The sequence below is a fragment of the Lagenorhynchus albirostris genome, chromosome 20 (assembly GCF_949774975.1).
Source record: "Lagenorhynchus albirostris chromosome 20, mLagAlb1.1, whole genome shotgun sequence".
NCBI lineage: Eukaryota > Metazoa > Chordata > Mammalia > Artiodactyla > Delphinidae > Lagenorhynchus > Lagenorhynchus albirostris.
Genome location: NC_083114.1, coordinates 58,516,663 through 58,539,876, shown reverse-complemented (window position 1 = coordinate 58,539,876; position 23,214 = coordinate 58,516,663). Strand labels below are relative to the sequence as shown.

At 52.0% G+C, this 23,214-nt stretch overlaps 1 protein-coding gene across 2 annotated transcripts in view; it reads right to left on the bottom strand.

Annotated features, from left to right (window-relative positions):
• The window catches only part of RGS9 (regulator of G protein signaling 9), a 66,309-nt gene that overhangs the window by 8,073 nt on the left and 35,022 nt on the right, over positions 1–23,214 (bottom strand). For both annotated transcript variants that reach the window (XM_060133798.1, XM_060133799.1), the window contains exons 10-17: positions 18,534–18,563; positions 17,743–17,804; positions 15,760–15,873; positions 12,404–12,519; positions 8,923–9,010; positions 8,313–8,451; positions 6,612–6,697; positions 4,034–4,151 (exon numbers count right to left, since the gene is read on the bottom strand). In XM_060133798.1, coding sequence (XP_059989781.1) covers positions 4,034–4,151; positions 6,612–6,697; positions 8,313–8,451; positions 8,923–9,010; positions 12,404–12,519; positions 15,760–15,873; positions 17,743–17,804; positions 18,534–18,563 — 753 coding nt within the window. The remainder of the gene's footprint in view (positions 1–4,033; positions 4,152–6,611; positions 6,698–8,312; positions 8,452–8,922; positions 9,011–12,403; positions 12,520–15,759; positions 15,874–17,742; positions 17,805–18,533; positions 18,564–23,214) is intronic.

The following is a 23,214-nucleotide window of genomic DNA, read 5'->3' as shown; positions in this document are numbered from 1 at the left end:
ATCACGGCAGCTAGCATTTACTGAGCACTTATATGCCAGGCATTTTCCTAAGCACTCTGCTCCCTAGCCCTTGTATTTCCACTCAACCCTCACAACAAAAGCAGTCTTTTCTCTAAAAGCCAAGCCTGAAAATGAATCCTGGTACCTTATGGCATAACTTACATCCTAGCATCAGATATACACCACATGGGTAGAGAGACTCAAGCTGTTTACAATATGGCATTAGTGGAATTAAGATGGTGCCTAAGTACGTGGCAGGATAGAGAATATCATAGTAATTTAAATGTATCAATACTATTGTCCAAATAAATACTATTTTTACACCATTTGAGATTCAGATGGACCCTGTGGGGCTACTGTTAGTGCATCAAAGCTGGCAGGAGCAGATACCAGTGGCTGGAGTCTAGAAGCAGACACACTTCCAAAACCTCAAAACTGGGTAGGGCTCCTTTCTACCAAACATGAGAATTTCCTGGTGGATCCCCCTCGACCCCCCAGGCCAGACAATTCTCCCCCATCTCTGTGCTCCACTAGTGTGTTGCACACCACCCAGCCTACATCGCCTCCATGTACCCTTGTCAGCCCCTTGAGGGCAGAGAACACCTCGTCCATTTTTGCATCTGTGCCATGGGTTCTCACACAAAACAGGTGTTTAAAATACATTTGTGGATGGAGATGAAGAGGTACAAACTACTAGGTATAAAATAAATGATACTAGGATGTAACGTACAGCATAGGGAATATAGCCAGCGTTTTATAAGAAGTTTAAGTGGAGTATAATCTATAAAAATATTGAATCACTGTTGTATACCTGAAACTAATATAATATTGTAAACCAACTATACTTTAATAATAAAAAATATATAGAATACACTTGTGGAACACATCCAGAAGTGAAGCCATGTGTCATCTCCCTTCCTTCAGAAGGGTAATGTGGAAGCACTCATCCGTCCAATAAGGAACGATAACCTACTTTGTTGACATGTCTGTGCCTCTCCTTTGACTGGGGATTCTTGTGTGTCTGACACTGAGAAGGTTTCCATCAATGCGTGCACCACACTTACGATGCATCTGACACAGAGCACTGGGTACTCTGCAGGAGGATGACAGGCACATGAAGCAGACACGTCTCATGAGTGAGGAGTGAGCTGGTGAATCGTTGAGTCAAAGATGAACAAGACATACTCTGTGTCCTGAAGAATTCAAGGTGCATTTCAACTCTCCCACCACCCTACCACCATTTTGCTAGGTGTGTAACCTCAGCTCATACAGGGGTAACTAGGATGGAGGGCAAATACCTCCAGTTCCATGCTTCTCAAACTTTCCCACAGAAGTAGGCCAAACAGCAGGAGAACTGGGCAGCCATGCTCTCCCAGGAGTCTGAGGGCAAAAGCCTGAGTCCGCCACAGCCAGGCATGAGATATCTTTGATGTCTCAGCTTTTATCTTAAAAGATGCATGTACAGCTTGCAGTCTAATTCGTAATATATTCATGATTATTTTAATGTGAAATTTAAAAAACTATCTAACTTCCCTCCCGTTGCAAATCTTCAAGTAAAATTGATGGCCCAGGCTGGGTACGCTCCTGGAATTCACTGACTCTGGTTTGAGAAACATGGATCTGGTCCCAACCCCTCATTTCAAAAATTATGAAGCAGAGAGGTGAAGTGACTTGCTCAAGACCACATGGCTAGCGACAGAATGAGGACAAGAGCCTAAGAGGCCTTGTCCAAACCCAGGGCTCTTTCCACCCACCCATCCATCCATCCATCCATCCGTCCATCCATGTAATATGTTTATGCAGAATTCACTAGGTATAAAGCATCAGATTCCAAATAGTGAGTGAGATACGGTCCCTTCCCTCATGTCACTCAGTTTACAATGGTTCATCACCTGAAATTTCTGCTTGAGGCGCTCCCCCTGAGTTGGAGGACTCCAGCATTCTTCAAAAGAGAGATGAACAAAGCATCTCTGTAGTTGCTCTTCCAGAGTGTAAACTAGTCTATGACTGGGGAAGACGGGAGAGTAATAGAATCCCTTTGCTAACATGAAACCAAGAGCCTCAAACCTCTTACAATGGCCTGGAAAGCCCGCGATGGCCTGCCTGCCCACCTCTTGGACCTCATCTTGTACCACTGCCCCTTTGTCTACCAGGCTCCTTTCATCTGGCCTTTCAGTCTGAGCCATTTCCCACCTCTGGGCCTTTGCTCATGCAGCTCCCTCTGCCTGGAAAGTTCTTCCTGCCTCACCTGCACTCCTTCTATGGCCAAATCTTTTTCATCCTCTGCTTATCCGCCGCCACCTCAGAGAGTCCCCCTGAGTCCACACACGCCGCATCCTTCCTACTACGGCACTGTATGCATTAAAGCACATTCTATGGGTTTTATCATATTTTTGTTTGAGTTGCCGATTACAAGGATGGCCTCAGTTCTTCAGCCCTCCACATCTCCCTGTCTTTTGCCAGGAGGCTTTGAAATTTCTCTCACTGAAGAGGTAGAATCGATTTCCCCAGCCCTTGATTCTAGGCTGGATTTGTGACTTGCTTTGGTTATTAAGATGAGGCACCAGTTCCAGGCCTTCGTCTCAAGAATCTTATGTGCTTCCCCCGACTCCCTTGCAATTTTGCCATCCTCATAGGATCATGCCCAGGCCAGGCTGTTGAAGGATAAGAAACATGTGAGCAGAGTCCTTCAACTCATCCCGGCCTAGGCTGCCACAGATCAACCCTCACCAGGCGTGGGAAGGAGCCCCACCAAGATCAACAGAACCACAGAGATGACCCCATATGCATAAGCCATGAACACTTATTCTTCTATACCACTCTAGCTGTGTGTTTGTTACACAGCAGCAGCTACCTGATACACTTGGCTTCCTTATTTTTTTGTCAGTCCTGGACTATAAGCTCCATGAGGCAGGGAACATGTCTATTTTATTCACCAATGCCTGGCACATAATAGGTGCTCAGTTAATTTGCTGAGTGAGTCTTTTTGATGTAGAAGGTTGGTACCTGCTCATCCACTTGCTTTATCTCTTTTGCATTCTTACACAGGTGTACAGGAGCAAACCCAACTTCAGGAATTACCTTTAGGCGTCCAAGGTCAGAGCTGGAACTATCCTGACCACCCCACCCCCCACCCCTGATCACAGGCTGGTCTAATCTAAAGCTATGGAGGAGGGAAGCACCAACATCTAGGTAATATCCCAAAGAGTACTATCTTTGACCCTGACTCATTTTGAAAATGTCACAGACCTCTAACCATCCCTCCTCCCATGAATGAAGACATCGGCACCTTCGTCCTTTAACCAAAAAGATGCTCCATTTTACCTGGACTTCTCTGGAGGCCTCTGGCCTAAGTCCTTCATTCCTACAAGCTACTAATTCCCCTGGCATCATGTAAAAGGGGGATGGGGAGGCAAAAGCGAAGGAGAGAGCCCACCAACCCTCAAAACTTAGGACTAAGAACAAGCTCAAAAGAAATGTCTCAGCAGAGCTTCTCCAGGCAGGTGTGACAGAGGGGCCCCAGGAAAGGGCATCCACAGCGGAGCCCTGCAGCCAGCCCCTGGTTGGGGCGCCCCGTCCCCGCTGCTCTAGAGGCAGAGTCTAAATTGGAGAGACGGGAGGAGGAGCTTCTGGAAGCTACTGGAAACAAACATGCGGAACGACGCCCTGGGGGTAGTTAACCACGCCCTTCTCGCCAATGGCGGTTCACGAAGCAGCTTTTCTCTCTGGTTCTCACCCCCAAGGACTCCGGAGGGTAAGACAGGCGATGTCACAGCAACGGAGTCAGGTGCAGCCCCCCTCTCCCCCCCTCCCCCGTGCCCGCCCGGCCCCTTGGCGATCTGGAGGGATAGGAGGAAGCCCAAGACAGGGGTCCAAGGAATCGGGGGTGACCCCGACAGGCCCACCGCCCCCTGAATGGGGCGCAGAACCCTCTAGACTCTCCCCCACCCCCAGGAATAAATAAGTAACTGTGCATTTATTTGGGAGGCAGCTCTTTTCTGAGTTGGCTCCTGCGATCCAGTTTGCTCATGACCTGGGTGATGTCCACCGTGTTGGCCGCTTCCCGAGCCTTGGCTTCTTCTTCCAGCTGCCTGAGGATGACGGGGCTTGGGCTGGAGCGCAGGGTGCGCCGCATGAACCGGAGGCTCGAGCTGAAAGGGAGGGGAGAACAGTGGCTGGTGGAGGGCCACGCGCTCCCCGAAGCGACACTGGCTGGAGGTGAGGCCGGACTCCGGATCGGCCCCTTATCCCCGCGGGGAACCTCACGGGCGCCCTCAGAGGCACATCCAGCCGTGGCTCTTTTCTCCCCGCTGGGAGGATGGGACCAGACTGAGGACCAGCTGCCATCATATCTTAGGCTTAGACGCGGCCAGGACGACTCAGATGGTGCCAAGTACAGACTACCGTTCATGAGGTTCAGAAATCAACGAGGCATCTTATCTTCCTGGAGGCCCTTCCAGAAAGAAGCGGACAAGGAGGGTCTGGATACTGGAAACCCAGGGACTCTGGCCCCCAGGGAGAATTGGAACGCTTGTTTTCAAAAGCCAAGGTTCTGGGGCTTCCCTGGTGGCGCGGTGGTTGAGAGTCCGCCTGCCGATGCGGGGGACACGGGTTCGTGCCCCGGTCCGGGAGGGTCCCACGTGCCGCGAAGCGGCTCGGCCCGTGAGCCATGGCCGCTGAGCCTGCGCGTCCAGAGCCTGTGCTCTGCAACGGGAGAGGCCACAACAGTGAGAGGCCCGCGTACCGCAAAAAAAAAACAAAACACAAAAGCCAAGGTTCTAAAAAGGAAGGAAAGAGCGGGGCCATCGAAGAGCGAGCCTGCACGGGCAGAGCAAGGGGACGGGTCCTGAAGAGGGCTGATGAGCAGGCGTGCGATGTGCGCCTGCACCAGACCCGGTGGACCCTTCCTCCAAAGCACTGTGCGCATGCGCGAGCCGGCAGCCCCCTTCAACAAAAGCCAATCATGGATCCCCGACCCCAAACTCTCCACCACGACCTCGGGAGCCACGACAAAGCTCTGAGTGAGGCAGACGATGGAAAGCAGGCTTGGAAAATGAGCATTTCAGCAGCAAGGGGAGACTTAAAACCTAGGACCTCCCCAAATTTCAGGACCACGTAAGCCCCTGGAACTCTAGCATCCACTCTAGGGAGGAAGAGGGCTCCCCTACCCGTAAGTCAGGGCTCCCACCAGCCCTGCCTGCCTGGAGCTCCATTTAACTTGTTCTGGAAAAATTAAGTTTTGTGCGCTGTCTCACGCCTGAGAGTCACGGGGCAAACTCATACCCGCCCTGCCATCCCCACAGAGTTCCAGGCCGGGCTTCCCACGTCCCACGGGGGTGTTCTCACTCGCAGTAGCGGTGACAGCATCACCGGACAGCGGTACCCGACCTCACAGCCGAGCACTGCACCTGTGGTCTAGTGCCGCCCCAGCCAAGCACCCGGATGCCCCACAAAAGATCTCAGCTGATTTCTCAGGTCTGTGCCAACTTAAAAAACATCTGGAGAGAGACATGCGAAGCTCTCCTCCCTTCCCGCCAACTTAAAAAGCATCTGGAGAGAGACATGCGAAGCTCTCCTCCCTTCCCCACTACTTCCTGGCAGAACTTCTGGAGCTATTATGACCCTTTCTTGTGGCTTAAAGAAAAGCTTTCAAGTCCCCAGGGACACTGAATTCCCTTCCTTACCCCGTGAACCTAGAAGAATAGCACCACAAAGACCTCCTTTCTCTCCTTTTCATAACAGGGCCATTATCCTCAAGAATGAAACCAAGTTGGTTTTTTTTTTTAAGCTCCTTTGACAAAGGCTCTGGTCCAACCACCCCTCTTTTGAATTGACTGGAGACTCTGGAAAAAGAGCCCAGCGTGGGCTGAGCTGGCAAACGGGGCGGGGAACATCTACTAAGGGGGGGCCGGGGGAGGGGCGGACAGGACATGCGCTGGCGCTGGGAAAACCTCCGCCAAAGTCCTGCGTCTTTGTTCAAGCTGCCGTTTGGATACTCTTTTGAATCTTCAGTCCCTGTTGAGTTTTCTTTTTCCCCAAAAAAAGGAGCTCAAACTGCCCCTCAGAACACTTCATCCTTTGCCCAAGGGCTCTGCCAGATGGGATAGGCTCCATATCTCCAATGAGGAAGGTGAGAATGAACAAAGAAGGGCGTCCCCCCGGCTCAGCAAGAATACTTAGCGTTTCCCTGTACATTTTCCCTAAGAGTCTATATTTTTCCTGGGGTGCAATCTGCTCTCCTCTCCACGGTCCTAGGCCATTACAAAGGACATTACCAGGATGCAGCTAAGTTAATTCCTACACATCAGTTTGGAGGCGGAGAAGCGTAGCAATTAAAAAGCCAATGAGATGCCTCCATCTGTAATAAAGGTCATTATCCCAGCTCATAATCAAAGCTCTTTGAAACCAGTGTTAGGGAAACAGAAGTTACTGGCAGTAATTACTGTCTGCATCTTGCCAGCATGATTTCAGCGCATGGTGAGAAATACTTCCCAGTCCCCAATATTTTCATCCAGCAAATATCTTGATAACAGCCGTGTGGCTGAAAGAGACCCTCCTTTCCCTGTACACAAAGCAGCAGGCCATGAGTGACTGCAGCCCATTCCACTTGCCTTCTCTTGGTCGCTTCCTGAGGTTCAACTGCTCTGGCCAGCATTTCCTTATAGACTGGGGATTTCAAGTAGCGGGCGTAAGAGTCCTAGCGGGAACAAGAGAAAAACAGTTATCATGAGAGGGAAAGTGTCACATCAAACGAATCCACTGGCCGTTTCCCCAGCCTCCCCCCGGCAGTGAGATTGCAAAGTGAAGAGGATTTGTATCCTTGTGTGCAAGGCATTCAGATGCGTGTCTAAAGCCACAGTACTCACGTGTGGTCCCCATGCCGGCAGCAACCATTTCACCTGGCCACTTGCTAGAAATGCACCTTCTCGGAGACCCGGGGAGTGGGACGTGCTGGGTCTTGGCCAGATGCTGCCGCCCTTCACGCTAGAGAACCCTGGTCCACAGCCGCCCCCAAAGAATCTCGAGGGCTCTCCAGCGAAGTACGCACGAAACAGCAGACCCTTGCTTCCAACCTTGCCCACCCGCTACCTCCACTTCGAAGCCCACTCACAAGCCCTCCTCCCCTGAATTTCAGTAGAAAGACAAGAGGATACCAGCTCAACCTAAAACAGCCCCAGGCTCAGACTCCTCTTGTGTGGCTGTTTGCTGGGACCCTCGGCAGGTTCAGGGAAGCTGCTTCCTGAACGCCTGCTCCCCGCAAGCCGACTGCAAACTCTAGTCGTAACATACATGGGACAAAGCCCACAGAAACATCTAGGAGAAGTTCTCAACGACCAATTGAGAATTTTAAAAAATTTATTGAAACGGTACCATTCTAAAGACTAAGCAGTAGCAGTCAAAGTCATGAGAACTGTGGACAGAAGACCTAAATAGACATTTCTCCAAAGAAGACACACAGATGGCCGACAGGGACATGAAAGGCTGCTCCACGTCGCTAATCATTAGAGAATGCAAATCAGGACCACCGTGAGGTATCACCTCACACCGGTCAGAATGGCCATCCTCAAAAAGTCTACAGATAACAAATGCTGGAGAGGGCGTGGAGAAAAGGGAACCCTCCTACACAGTGGGGGGAATGTACATGGGTGCAGCCACTATGTCATGACGGTCTATGCGACGACTGCAGAGTGAGAAGCCTTAAGAAGGCATGCAGGGGCTTCCCTGGTGGCACAGTGGTTGGGAGTCCACCTGCCAATGCAGGGGACACATGTTTGAGCCCTGGTCCGGGAAGATCCCACATGCCGTGGAGCAACTAAGCCTGTGCGCCACAACTACTGAGCCTGTGCTCTAGAGCCCGCAAGCCACAACTACTGAGCCCGCATGCCACAACTACTGAAGCCCACGCACCTAGAGCCCGTGCTCTGCAACAAGAGAAGCCACCGCAATGAGAAGCCCGCGCACCGCAACAAAGAGCAGCCCCCGCTCGCAGCAACTAGAGAAAGCCTGCACGCAGTAACAAAGACCCAACACAGCCAAAAATAATAAATAAATTAAAAAAAAATAGATTAAAAAAAAAATAAACAGGGCACACAGCCTCTGCAGGCAGCCCTCCCTGGCCAGAGGGTCCAGGAGCACAAGGAGGGGCCAGCCCAGCGGGCAGGAGGGAGAGACAGCTGACAGCCCTGCATCTAACACCGCAAAGCAGTAACCACGCATTCTCCCCCTTTTCCCCACATCTAAAGAACCCTCCCGGTACCTGGGGAGGGAAGCGCTTCCAGGCCTCCGCGCACCCTCACCACGGCCGCGCCTACCTTCTTCATGAGCATGTAGATGTGGGTCTGCGCGGCGTCCAGCACGTAGCGGTGGGGATGCTTCAGCCCCTTGACTGTGATGTCCATGGTTTTGCCGTCTATGTTTATCCACCGCCTCGCCCCTGGGGCCAGGAACAGCCTGAGACGGGGAGGAAGACGTCAGCAAAAGTAGCCAGACCAGGTTAGTGAATGAAAAGTTCACAGCTGCTTGGGAGCGAGGGATTGACAGTCGTGGGTTGGGTCCCCCGGGGTGGAAGTGGTCTTTTTAGGAGACACTAAAGCATTTGAACAGGCCATCAAGCAACATTTCCTAGAAGCAAGAAAACAGCCCTGCCAGCATCGGGAATGTGAACTTGTGTTTGACTTTGGAATTCCCAACCTCTGGCAGAGAGAGAGCAAAAAGTGGGTGGGCTGACCCTCCCCCAGCTTTCTCCCAGGACCTCCAGCCTCCCGGAGCGGGGGTGAGGTGTCCACAGCGCGAGGTGAGGTGACTGATGGGGACGCGAGGCATGGGGGGCCTCTATCCATTCTCCAACCTCAAGCATAACCGCGCGGGGGGGCAGTTGGGGTGCCGGGGGGAGACCTCCCCACCAATCTGGCTCATCCTCACTTGTAAATCTCCTCCGCTTTCTCCTTGACCTTGGACTGATCTCCGTACTTCAGATCCTCACAGGCTTCCCAGAATCCCAGATTCTCCCCTGTGCGGGGGGGGGGGGGGGAGGAGGGTCCACGGGGACAGCCGGACAGGAGTCCACATGGGAGGGGAAGGGAGGAAAGAAGAGAAACGGGTCAGCTGGGGTACATCCCATCCTGGAGCAGCGACTACGGCGGGGGCGAGACCACACGTCCTCTGTCCAGGGCCCCGAGAGGCTTGTTACCCCAGTGAGCACACCTACGTGCTCCAGGGGGGCACGTGCCCTGTGTGTGCAGCCCACGTGTCTGCCGGGAACCTGCGCTTTCCCCCGGGGCACACAAGTCAGAGCTCAGATGAAGCGCCAGAGGCGGTCTCGTTCCTCTTCATTCAGGAGGTCGCACACCTTGCTTGGACAAGTGACATCTGATTAGGCTGGGACGCATGCGTCTCTGCTCTGTAGGTTTTCTCCGTGAAGGGTCCTGGTGACTTTGCGCCTGGTCGATGACGCACGTGACTCCCACCTCCTTTGTGCACAGAGAGCCCGTCTCTTAGGGCTCTTCGCGGGGCGTATTCCAGCCAAAGACCCTCACGGAGACGCTGCCGAAGCAGCGATGCTGACGGGCTGGCTCTCAGGAAGGCCTGGTCACCTGAGCCGGAGAGTCTGCGCCTCTGGGCCCAGGAGGAAAGCCAGCTTCTGCCCCACCCCGTTTCCTTCCAACTTCTCTAACTGGAAGGGGGATTCTCCCAGCCCCCAGTAGTGGGAACGCCTCGCTGCGCCATCCCAGGTGGCCAGTTTTCGCCTGAGAAAATAAACGGAGTCAGTCCAGTGGGAGAGCAAGAGCTTATGTGTGCATGTGTGTGTGTGTACGTTGTGTGTGCACACGTGTCTGTGTATTCGCGTGTGTGCATGTGTGTGTGTGCCTGTGTGTGCATGTGGGGCGGGGGGGAGGTAAATCACAGAATGCCATGGTGGGTGGAAATGGACCAGACCATCCCCTCCTCTCCATTCCCAGTATTCTCTGGAAGGCTCCCAGGTATTTTAGACTGGAAAAGTTTGCACGATCCTAAGCTAGTTGACCTCTGTCCCATAACTCCATAGAGATCCTTCCTCTTCAGCATGAAATTCAGGGTGCTCCTGGGACCGAGGTCACAAGCATGAGTAAACAGGCCAGCAGTGCTCTTAAGTGACAGCCATTGGTCTTACAGCAAGTGCCCTGTAGACCACCTTGCCCACGGCAAGACGGTTAATTGCTGAAGGGTAAAATTAAATGAGCAATTATTCACACTAGTCAAAAGGCGGAAACAACCCACACGTTCATCAGCAGATGAATGGATAAACAAAATGTGGTCCATACGTACAATGAGTATTATTCAGCCTTAAAAAGGAAGGAAGTTCTGACATAGCTACAATGCGGATGAACCTTGAAGAGAGCGTGCACCGTGAAACAAGCCAGACACAGAAGGACGATTACAGTCTGATTCCATTTATATGTGGCTCCCAGAGTCGTCAAGTTCATAGAAACAGAAAGTAGAATGGTTCCCAATAGCTGGCGGGGAGTGGAGGAGTGGGGAGTTAGTGTTTAATGGGGGTAGAGTTTCGGTTTGGGAAGATAAAAAAGTTCCGGAGACCGATGGTGGTGACAGGTGCACAATGATGTTAACGTCACTGAACTCTACACTTAGAATGGTTAAAATGGTAAGTCTTACGTTATGAACATTTTACCAGGGTAAAAAAAAAAAATTAAATGAGCACAGAAAAATGTGTACATGAATGTTCATAGCAGTACTACCCATAATAGCCAAAAAGTTGAAACAACCCAAATGTCCACCACCTGAGAAGTAGATAAACAAAATGTGGTATCTTCACAGAATGGAATATTATTTGGTCATGAAAAGGAATGAAGCATCGTTACATGCTCCAACGTGGACGGACTTTGAAAATACTACGCTAAGTGAAAGAGGACAGAAAGCCACATATGGTATGATTCCATTTATAGGAAATGTCCAGAACAGGCAAGTCCATGAAAATAGAAAGTAAATTAGTGGTTGCCTAGGGCTGGGGGTATGGGCTGGGGAGTTAGGAGCAGAGGAAGACAGAGAAATAGGGAGTGACTTCTATGGGTCAGGGGTTTCTTTTTGAGGTGGTGAAAAGGTTCTAGAATTATATAGTGGTGATCGTTGCGCAACTCTATGAATCTACGACACAGCACTGAACGGCACACTTTAAAAGGGCATGTGAATGATACGGTCTGTGAATTTCTAGCATGTGAAGCATATCTCAATTTTTTAAATTTTAATTAAATGAACTGATTATTTACGTGTTCTGTTCGTACCGGAAGCGTCGGGAATCTCATCCCGAGATCACCAATAGCGCTCTTTTAATAACGCAGGGAAATCTTGGGGATGGATTCTTACCAACACTAAGTAACGCCTGGGTGGGATAAGCTCAGAGTGTAGTTTGTTAGCCGACCACTAGATGGCGGCGGATCCACTTATTCACCAGTTGCTTCCGGCCTGTTCTAAAAGCAGCTCCCTTTCCCATCCAACTGTTCTGGGCTTTATCACCTCGCGGCAGTTAGGCTTAATCAGAAAAAAGCGATGTTCAAGACTCCATCTTAGCATGTAACGTGTGCATCCGGCAGTCGAACAGGCTCATGGCAAGTCCCGTGGGGTACCTTCAGGTGCAACCTCACAGACCAGTGGGCCTTGGGGAGCCAGGCCGTGTCAAGGCTCAAATGCGATGCTCCCCACGACTGGGGACTTGGAGAGAAATAAAGGAACCCCATAAAAGTAAACTTTTCAGGGAAGGTGGTGAAGCCCATGGAATGCTCCGCCTATAGGGAAGCTGGTCCCGTTCTGGCCTTTGCTTTTCCCAGGTGTCTCCCACTGCAGTGTATTCACGAGGCTGCAGGGGCCTCCGGACGGCTGGGGTATAAAATGTGGCCCCATCCATTCCATTCACATCCTCCAAGGAAGCAGACCAGGAGCTGAGACAGTGGCTCTCGATCATGGCCGCATGTCAGAATCACCTGGGGAGTTTTCAAGACTTCAGAGATTCCGCCCCAAACCAATTAAAAAGGAACCTCTGGGGATGGGATCCAGGTGAACTGCACGGGCGGCCACGGCAGAGGAGCCCTGAGCTGAAGAAAACCAGGGACGTGGCGGCAGCAGACCCGGGAGCTCGGGGGTGGGAGACCCAGGGATCAGGGCGAGCCAGTGAGGGCAGCCAGAGGGGGTGGAGCCTTGGAAACCTGAGTCGTGTCCACGTGGATTCTGTGAGCAAAGCGATTCCCCCGACTGCGGGGCCCCCGGGAGCCAGTGGAGAGACCGGGTCCAGGATGGAGTCGGCCCAAGCAGAGCTATGCAAACACCTGCCGAGCAACCTCGGAGCCCCAGGCTGGACATTCAGGAGTATTTCTAAAAGCAAATGTTTTATTTAAAAAACTCAGAGACCCACCACTGAATTCTTTCTTGAGAAAGTACTGGAAGCTCTGTCGACCCTTGGGGTCTCGGATCAGCTCGCTGAAGTTGAAAGCCCATCGTTCCACCCGCATCCTGGTTGGGAATTCCACCCTGCAAGGACCACAGTTTGTAAATGCTCCGGATACTCAGGCCGCACCCAGGGGGCCTGCGTGCGGCGAGGGGGCTTCAGCCCCTGATAACCTCCGCGAGTCCCCCGGCCCAGGGCGCGACCCAACCCTCCCCTCCTCCGTACCCGCACAAACAAGCCGAGTAACCCCTTGCTTGGAAAATGCAGCCTCGGACACATCCCCTGGGCCTCGTCTCAGGATTTGGCCTCCCCAGCGGGGGGAAGGAGGCCCCCAGCAGAGAGCCTCACGCTAACCCTTCAGGGCTGAGGGACATGCACGCCTCCTCGAAGGCCTGTGGAGACCAGGGGGCCAGCCTGCCACACCTGACCAGAGAGAATCCCAGAACGGCCCCGGTGATGGGTGCTGCGGCCACGGCCACCCCCTCCACACCCCTTTCCCACGGGAACATCTGGTGACCCCTCCTGCCCTGCTTCAGGCCCCGTGCCTCCAGGCAGACACCCCCCAGGCCCTGCCGGCCGTGCACCCTCTCCCAGAGCCTCCCCTACGACGCCAGGCCCACTCCACCGCCGCTCATTCTGAACACGCTTCGATCTCAGGAAGGACACGCGAGCCCAGCTAACACTAGCTAGCGAGCCCAGCTAGTGTGGGTCTCACGGTCTAGAAAATCCAGAAAACTGTTGGCTTTTCTCCTATTCCTTATGGAATTCTCCGTAACCCAACACAGCCCCTGGGAAACAGAGGTTCCCAAGTCCCAGACACCACGTTGCCCACTGGTGCAACAGCTGAGACCATGACTGGGTACAAGTGATGTCTGTGGGATCTCGAGTCGGTCAGGCGAGCTTACACTTCCCTAACGTCAGCGTGGAAACAATAAGTATCCCGGAATAACAGCTATCACTTACGGAGTCACCATCTGTGACGCACTGTGCTGTACACACACACCCATCGCTGGGTCCCGAAGGGAACACGGCCAGCTGGATAGCACTTCCAAGACGACGGAGGCTCAGAGAGGGTAAACCCTTGCCCGGGCCCACACAGTAAGAAGCAGGGCCCGGCATCAAACGGGTGTGCCAAGTTCAGCGGACAGCAGAACCCCCTGGGAGACTCATTAAAACACGGGCTGCTGGGCGCCACCCCCCAGCTTCCTGACTCAGGCTCGGGTGCGGCCCCAGAGCTTGCATCTCCCACGAGCGCCTGGAGGACGTTGATGCGGCCGGCCCATGGCCAACCCTGGGAGCGGACGCTCCGAGCCGGTCTTGTGAACCCTCGCTGCTCACTGAAATCAGTGGGCTAATGGGGCTCAGGAGGCAAGCCAGCCAATTAACCAGAGGCTTTGGAGATAAGGGCTGGGTACTGGGTTTCTGTCTGCTATGTTTTGTTTGTTTGGCCGCACTGCACGGCAATGTGGGATCTTAGTTCCCAGACCAAGGTTTGAACCCGCGTCCCCAGCACTGGAAGCGTGGAGTCTTTACTACTGGACCACCAGGAAAGTCCCTGTTTTTGTTTTTCTTTAAGCTTCCCAGGTAATGTTAATATCGTTCTAAAATCTAAACCATTAGGAAGAAGGCCTCCCGCTTTTGGGGGGCGGGGCTCATCTGGCATCCGCCCAGTACCCTCCGATCAAGGGCTCCTACATAAGCATCACCTCTTTTCTTCACCAGCAAATCTCTACCTCGAGCTTCCATACTCTCCATTGCACGTAGCCTCCGGCAGCACCCACGCCTCCTTCCCAAACCCTCTCAGGACGGTCCCTGTCCTGGCCAGGTGGCCCTGCCTTTTCCCCCACAAGAGCCGACTTCTGCACGTCCTTGTGCACAGGGAGGTGCAGCCTGCCTCTCCCTGATAACTGCGCGAGAGACACAAGCTCCAGAAAACCGTCCTAATAACTAGAGGCCCCGGAAGACTCCCCAGAAGATGGTTCTAGAGTCTTGGGCTCTGCGGTTGACCCCCGACTCCCGGTGAGCGCCCTCCTTCACCTGTCCGCTGCCCATAGCAGGCCACGCGGAGGGGTGAAAGGCCTCCGCTGCTACGCCTACTCACCTGGCCGGGTCTGTGCCACCTGGGTGATCCTCGTGCCTTAGGTGGTGATGGCCTTGGCGTTGACCCCGCTGGGCATGCACCTGGCGCTCTCTGTTCTTCCAGCCCCCCCCACCCCACATGCTCCTTCCAGCCCCTTCTGCCCCTCCTGCTCCAGCTTTCCCTGAGCTGTCCCCCTCCTCTCGCCCCCTATGTTAGCTTGGGCTCCCCCTGCAGCTTGGCCTCTGCCCCAGACGACAGATTTATGCAGGCACAGGTAGCAGCAACAACTGTTCAAATTTCAAACAGCAGAGGAGTGAGTGGTGTAATCCCTAAGGCAGCTTTAGGGCTCTGCCTTCCAGGAACTTATTTTTACTCTAGTCAGAAGTCAAAACTGCAAAGCCACGAAGATGATTGTTTTCTTTTCAAAAACGCTCTATGGGCTTCCCTGGTGGCGCAGTGGTTGAGAGTCCGCCTGCCGATGCAGGGGACGCGGGTTCGGGCCCCGGTCCGGGAAGATCCCACATGCCGCGGAGCGGCTGGGCCCGTGAGCCATGGCCGCTGAGCCTGCGCGTCCGGAGCCTGTGCTCCGCAACGGGAGAGGCCGCAACAGTGAGAGGCCCACGTACCACAAAAAAAAGATCTATGTATTGTTAAAGCAGAGTTACCACTTGACCCAGCAGTTCCATACTCCAGAGAAATGCAAAACATATGTCCACATAAAAACTAGCACACGAATGTTCACAGCAGCATTATTCCCAATCGCTAAATGGCAGAGACAAGCCAAACGTCCATCAGCTGATGGATGGATAAACGAGATGTGGTGTGTGCAGGTACATTAATATTTTTCAGCCGTAACTCGGGATTGAGTATGAATACCTGCTTCAGCATGGATAAACTTTGAAGGCATTATGCTAAGTGAAAAAAGCTAATCACAAAAGACCACAGATTGTGTGACTCCGTTGATGGGAATGTCCATAATAGGCAAACTGTAGAGACAGAAGGTTTAGCGGTTGCCTAGGACTGGAGGGTTTGGGGGGAGGGGATTTGGAGGGTAAGAGCTAAAGGGCAGGGGGTTTCCTATTTGGGTGATGAAAATATTTTAAAATTGTGGTGATGGCTGTACAAGTCTATGAATATAGTAAAAACCGCTGGATTGTACACTTCAAGTGGGTGAATTATATGGTGTATGAATTCTAACTCAAAAAGTTACTTTTAAAAGGACCCCGATATCTCGAATACATACAGTTTGGCATTTAAATCCCAGAACTGGGTGTCATCCGTGACCCAAGGATTGCTAGGAAGGCAGCCCGACATGATGGCGTCGTTGGATGAAAACTGCTCACTGTACTTGACGATCCTGAAAAGCAAACGGAAAGCGATTCCCTAGAAGCTCAACACCCCAGAGACCAAATCAACACTCAGGTTGATCGACCAGCCTGCCCTCCTTCAACTTGACGGATTTAGTTACATACTTGTTACTGTCTTCTTAGAAAAACGCTCTAACAGCCCTCGGGATTGGCAGGTGTTAAACAAGATCTGTCCTATTCTAGTTGTGAAATGAAACCTCACCAAGACCTGTCCTATTCTAGTTGTAAAGTGAAACGTCGTCTCCCAAACCAGTTCTTTGTGACTTCTCCGTACGTAGTTCATTAAAATACAGCCTCTTTACATCTGATCATGAGTTTTCAAAATGCAAAGCTGACTCTTTGCACGTGTTCAAACAGGTGTCTTGGCACCATCTTGGAAGCACAAGGTCGCCACGGACTCGGTGAGATTCTGTCGTGCCACCCTGGGGTCCACCCTTGGTCAAATAATGCCTGCATTTGGGAACTCAGACCCAGTATTCACAGCGGTGGTCTCACTGAGACAAACGTGGGCAAGAGCTAATTCCTCCTGGTCGGGTTAGACCTTCTGAGTCAACACGTGTCCTGGTATCTGGCAGTTTGGAAAAAACCTGGCATGCCTTCACCCTACAGGTGGGGATTGCATCCGTAGTATACACGTAAGGCACCTGCCACGAAGTCTGCCCACAGCCATGAGAGTTTGATAGAGCAGGACCATGCCCGAGAGATACACCAGAGCTCTCGGTTTACAGTTCCGTGTGGAACTCAAGCCCCTGGGCTCCATTTCCCCCACGACCTTCTTATTCTTATCAGACCTTTACAGTGGAGCAGCTGAAGGGAAGGGGAAAAAATGCATCCACAGGTCCAAACACTATAATGATGTCAAAATTATGGTAATGAGGCTCTGAGACAAACAAAAATTGGAAAGTGGGCCTAGGAAGTATCCAGTGTAGCCTCTGAACCGCCTCTAATGGACTTTCTATTTGGTTCCATGAAACTGGGTTTCTGGAACATCAGAGCAGATGGGTCTGGCTTTATCACAGAACAATAAGCCTCATTAGAATCAAAGTGAGCGCCCACGGAGTACCCGCGTGCAGACCCCTCTGTGACTCAGCTGCCGCAGACAGAAGTCACTGCGAAAGGTGGGTGAGGTCAGGGCACGTATTTTCGGGCAGGTGGTAGTTTTGCAAACTACGGGCTTGGGAGGATGTCAAAAGATATTTGGAGATTTTGACGAGAGCCTAACCCTAACCGCACTGGAAGAAAGGCACTGGACAAAACACAGTATCTCCCACCCCGATCGGTACCTGTGGGCAGAATAAATGACTAGTCATGTCGTGTGTCCCCAGAGATCATCCAAGTCCATTTTCAAGTGTGCAGAAAAATTGCAGAGCTAGAAAGGTGAGCCTCCAAGGGATTCCACATTTTGAAAGGGTAATTGCTTACATTTGGGGGGCACTAAACCTTTTCATGTCTTCCAGACAATGCCCTCTGGGAGACTGGATCCAAGTAGCCTGGACGTTCAAGAATCCAACATAAACTTCCAGTTTCTCCCAACGGGATTTTAACTCAAACATTAACAACAGATACTTCTCAGTACATTGAACACAGAATCCAGCCGGTGAACTTCTGACTCTTCCCACTTTCCCATCCACACAGACAGGCTGGTCTAGGGCCTCAGCCAGCCCTGATTTTGCCTAGCCCGAGACCTGAAGACTGGCGCTGAGCGAGGAACCAGGAGCTAAACCCCCAAGAGACTGCTTGTGTCCCCGTGAGTCCTTCAGGCTCTTACGTCAACCTATGACTCGCCAAGTTCGCCTTGAAGCAGTCCCCCTCCTAACTATTGTGCAAACCCCACCAAGACCAGCAAAGCAGGGACATACCCGCCAAGGGACACGGAAGACTTCACCGTGGACCTCAGTAAGGCCTGTCGGTAATACATGATCTGGAAGAGAAACAGTTGTTAGATGTCCAACTGCCCCACGGGGGTGTCGCCAACGCCGACACGTACGTATGGCTCCAGACCAGGAGCCATGTCCCCATCAAAGCACCCCATTCCGTTCCCTCAAGCCGGCCACCCCAGGACCAGCAGGGCTCAGGTCTGCAGCAGACGGGCGGCCCCCAACTCCAAATGAGGAGCCTCCTTCACTCATCTCATCGTGTGTTAGTCTCGGAAAAGGCACCAACTGGGAAAAAAAAAAGTTCTAAGGTGCGTTAAAGTGAGACATGGGATAGACACAGAAGCTTAGCTTTTCCCCCAAATGCCTCTGACTCACAGAAGCAGATCTAACTAACCTCACGGCCAACCCTTCCCAGGACTCTCTGTCTTGCACCCCGGATACAAGATTTGCCAACACAGGTCGCTTGTCACCCTGGACACATGCTGAGCGGCCCTGTCACTGTAGCAGCAGGGACCAGGGTGGAGGCATCCGCTCCACGCCCCCCAGTTCTGTGCCGTCGGAGGGCATCTCGCACCCTGACCCTCAGCGTCAGCCCCAGCCAGATCTTACATGAGATGCTTTGGCTTCTGTGCCGTCCGTTAATTGGGAAACAGCTGTTTGAACGTTACACATGGTTTTCATTTCATCACTGAGTGCAGAGCATGAAGCCAAAGTACATATGATTTGTAAGAGGATTAAAAATCAGATTCCCTTGAAACTGGGAGACTAATTACCTCTTTTCTGACAGAAACCACTGTTTGTTTCTGTAAAAGAAAGAAGCAAAAACCATTAAACAGATGTCATGAAATCATTACAGTCCAATTACCCATTTGAAAAACAAAAACCCTTCCCCAAGAGGAAACTGCCCGTCTCTTTTGACTTCAAGGATAGAATTTCCCCATCACCAGCCCTTCCACCCTATTCTACACAACTTCTAGAGAATAAGACCGGCCAAGAGGTTTGCTGAGGGAAGGGGATGCTTTACCACTGTAACTTTATCCTACTCTCCTAAAAGCCAAGATGAGTTCAAGACTGAGCTCGGGATCGCTCCCAACCCAGCGTAGCGCCTACAGAACGTCTGGAATGGAACAGGGGGCGGGGGGGAGAAACTAGCCACTTGACCAATACCATATATTGCGGGGGGAAAGCCACGCTGTCAAAAACAAAGCACACAATTAAAAGACTCAAGAGAAGCCTCCGCTGCAAGCTGAGTCCAAGAGCTGAGCTGTGACATGGAAGAGCTCACACCGGGCCCTATCCTCTCTGAAGCCGCTGAAGCACGTTTGCGTCCCCTCTCTGGACTTTTCGAGTCATACCCGAGGAAGGATGGCTCCAAGAGGGGCGCCACGTTTAGGGTCTTGGAAGCGCCTGGAAACCATTCAGACCTGTCTCCTACTAAACTCTCCTACCATCTGACATGCTTCCCCGGTACCACTTGTCTGCCCCATGCAAATCTTGGAGGCTGGGCACAGTGGGTGATGCCAATTCAGTCTTCCTAGGTCTGGTCCAGGGGCTGCCTGGAGCTGACTCTTACACTTCAAGCTGAGCATCTAATGGCTGGCTGCTAAAACCCGTGCTGCTGAGTGCAGCCAGGTTTGTGCTTGAAATAGAGTCAGAAGTCCAAGGAGGACACGATCTCCCTTAGCCAGTTAGTAAAGTAAGTACTGGCCCAGAGCCCATTAACGAGGAATGAAGGAAGGTCTGAGCTGGAACGTCATGCGCAAGTCTCTCCTTTCTAATCCACGCTGGGTTTCATTTTGCATCGTTAGATTGTTTTTATGGGCTTGCTTTTCGCAGGAAATCCTTCTTCCTGGGTGGGGTAGGGAGAGTTAACTCAGAAAGGTAATGCTCAGGTAGGCCTCTCTAATCTGCCACCCCTTCCCAAACTTCCTTCTTCATAGCACTGATCACAAGTATAATTAGATATTTGTTTGTGTGACTCTTTGTTTAATCTATGTATCACCCATTAAGCACCATTAAGAGCAGGAAGACCATGTTTATCTTCCTGAGCATAATGTATGGCACAGAGTAGATGCTCATTAAATGTCACACAAATGATGACTGCAGTGTGCTTGGAGGCCTAGAAAAATGGAGATGTATTTTAAGGTTAACAGAATATTTTTCCACTTAAAAAATTGAGAACCCTCCCCAAATATTTTGGCTATCACACTGATTATCTGTTCCAATTCTCTAACAGCCCTAACATAGGGCTGTTTTAGAAGACACATGTTTCAGGTAGAAAAGAACCCTGGGGTCAGAGTAGGGGAGCTGGACTTTTGTGTAACAATAACCACCAAGCAATAGTACAAAGCAATTTACACCTCTCTGAGCCCTTACAGAGTTTGAGGGAGAAAGGTTTTATTTTTCTGATTTTCAGCTGAGGAAACCAAGGCCCTGAGATCTCCTGGCCAGTAACCGGCTGAGGCAGGATTCAAACCCAGATCTGCCCTTTGCAAAGCCAAGGAGTGATCCAGGAAAGACAGAAAATGGTCTGCTCTCTTCACCAATGCCTTCCTCCTTGCCCTGAAGCTGAGGATACGCCGAAGGAAATGTCTTCTCTGTCCGGCCATTTAGTTTAAAATTAAAACAAAACAGAGTGCCCCGGCCCCAATCACAAGAGGAAGCACACACACAGGAGACACTCTGCAATTAACACTAGTGATGGTAAAACACACTCCCAGCTAGAAGGGAAATAAGATCTGGGGACCTAAAGCACAGCACGGTGACTACAATTAACGATACTTGTGAGTTGGTCAGAAAGTAGAGCTTAACCGTTATCACCACAAAAATCGCAATTACGTCAGGGGGTGGAGGTGTTACCTCACCTTATTGGCGGTAACCATCCTGCAATATCTACATGCATCCAGTCACACACTGTACACCTGAAACCTACATGTGTTTTGTGCCAATGATACTTCCGTGAAGCTGGAGTCCGGAAACACGAGCGCTGGTATAAAGACGGCGACTGTACTATAAAGCAGGTACCACCATAAACACCCTCCTTTGAAGCGCCCAGGCCCCAGGATGAGCCGTCCCGTGGGCCACTGGCCTCTGGCCTCGGGGACCCTGCGTGGACGAACACAGACAAGACGGGCAGACTCTCGGCCTGTCCGATGGGCTCTGGGCTCCCCGGGGAGCTGTCCTTGCAAACCGGTCGCCAGCACACCCATTTCTAGTCTACTTAGCGTGGTCTGACTTCAGCTTAATACCTTTATTTCTGGGGTCATTATCTCAGGCTTCAGGGTTTTAAAATCTTTATATTTTAATTCCCTTCTGGACTTTGCTGTCCCTTTAGGGCTCTGTGTCGAAGGTGTGGTTTGCGTGGGTTTTCTTGAGTCCCCAAATTACCAGCTATCTCCTGGGAATCAGACTGCAGTGGATTTGATTGAGTCTAAGAGTTTGCCCACCTCCACCCTGGATTGTCCGTGTGGATTTCAGCATTTCTAAAAACAGCCGTCCAGGGACTTCCCTGGTAGTGTGGTGGTTAAGACTCCGCACTCCCAATGAAGGGGGCCTGGGTTCGATCCCTGGTCAGGGAACTAGATCCCACATGCATGCCTCAACTAAGAGTTCGCATGCTACAACTAAGGAGCCCGCGAGCCATGACTAAGGAGCCCACCTGCCACAACTAAAGACCCAATGCAACCAAATAAATACTAAAAAAAAAAAAAAAGCTGTACATAGGATCTGCCTCCTGTGGATTGACATATAGGGTATCTCTGTGCTTTTAGGAGTGCACGTGTATCCGGGAAGTGAGGGAGAGGGTTCCGGACTTTTCTGAAAGACGGAGAGAGAATTTGATGGGGTGGGAGTTGTTATAAGAAAGAGTATCGACTTTGGGGTCAGAGAGGTCAAAATCCCTGTTCTGTCACTAATTGGTGACCTGACTTTGGATGACATATTTGGCATCTCAAAGCCTCTGTTTTCTCATTCGTAAAAGGGAAGAGAAAAGGGGGGATCAAATGACAGAATCCTTAAGTGACTGGCATAAGGCGGGGACTCAATGTACCCTGGCTACTGATCAGGGTTCAGATACTGCTGCTGAGAAGATTCAGGGTATGGCATTAGCCCCAATTACGAGATAAAATACAGGATGCCCAGGCAATACTGGGGACATATTCACGCCAACAAAAGTTATTCGCTGCTTATGTGAAATTTAAATTTAACTGGGCATCCTGTATCTTACTTGCTAAACCTCACAACCTACTTTCAATATGATTATCACCTAGCCAAAGGCCATAAGAAACATTAACGTGCAGTTATTAAAAAATACACGGGCTTCCCTGGTGGCGCAGTGGTTGGGAGTCCGCCTGCCGATGCAGGGGACGCGGGTTCGTGCCCCGGTCCGGGAAGATCCCACATGCCGCGGAGGGGCTGGGCCCGTGAGCCATGGCCGCTGAGCCTGCGCGTCCGGAGCCTGTGCTCCGCAACGGGAGAGGTCACAGCAGTGGGAGGTCCACGTACCGCAAAAAAAAAAAAAAAAATACACACACACACACACACACACACATTGGTCGCGCCGTGGAAGGACGCACAACCCTGGCCTTCTCGGCAGCTGGTCCACCTGGGATGAACTCACTTCTTTATCCTTCATCCCAGTGACAGGTGTCGCTACAGCAGGAACACTCGCCTAAGGGACTGTCAAATACTCTGCAGTCTTGGGGTTCTGACTTCGGACTTTTCACTCGCAGAGCTGCCCTCATAGGGACGCATCCAGATCTTGTTTACACAGCTCTGCAGCCAGCTTGCCGGCCCTGAAACCCAGATGCAGGCTGCAGACGACTGTCACAGGGCAGGAGGGCTCAAGGCCGTGCCCTGGAAGACCCTGGGGTGACAGTGGACAGTGGCGCGGGAGCCCCAGACAGGGCTGGGCAGGGACCCTGGGGTCAGGCAGCCAGGCGGGAATCTGTGCAAACAGGGCTGAGAGCCCAGCAAGCCATGGAGTGAAACACAAGGCGGGGAGAACTACAGGGAACCGGGGAACACAGGCCTGGAGAGCAGAGAATGGGTCAAAGGCCAGAAACCAGGAAATCCGGGAACGGAGGCCGTTAACGCAAAGCAGACACAGGAAAGAGATGGGGGCAGCCGGCCGGCCAAGGAGCCGAGAATCCGAGGCTGTGAGCCTCCGAACGAGGTCTGTCCTGCCATGTCCTTCCCGATCAGGCTGGGGCGGGAGGGTGACCACACAGCTTCCAGGGCCCAAGGCAAGATGAAAGCGCCCGGCCCCTGGTCCGAAAAAGTAGTAAGAATTCTAAGACAGCAGAACATCAAGGCAGGTGCGGGGCTGCTGAGCGTGGAGCTGGGGGCCTGAGCACAGGCCGTCTGCTCCTGAAAGGGGCCCTGGGTGCAGGACCGAAGGGTGCGGTCGGGGAGCAGAGGTGGTACCCGGAGGACCTAAATGTCCCCGGGGCTGGC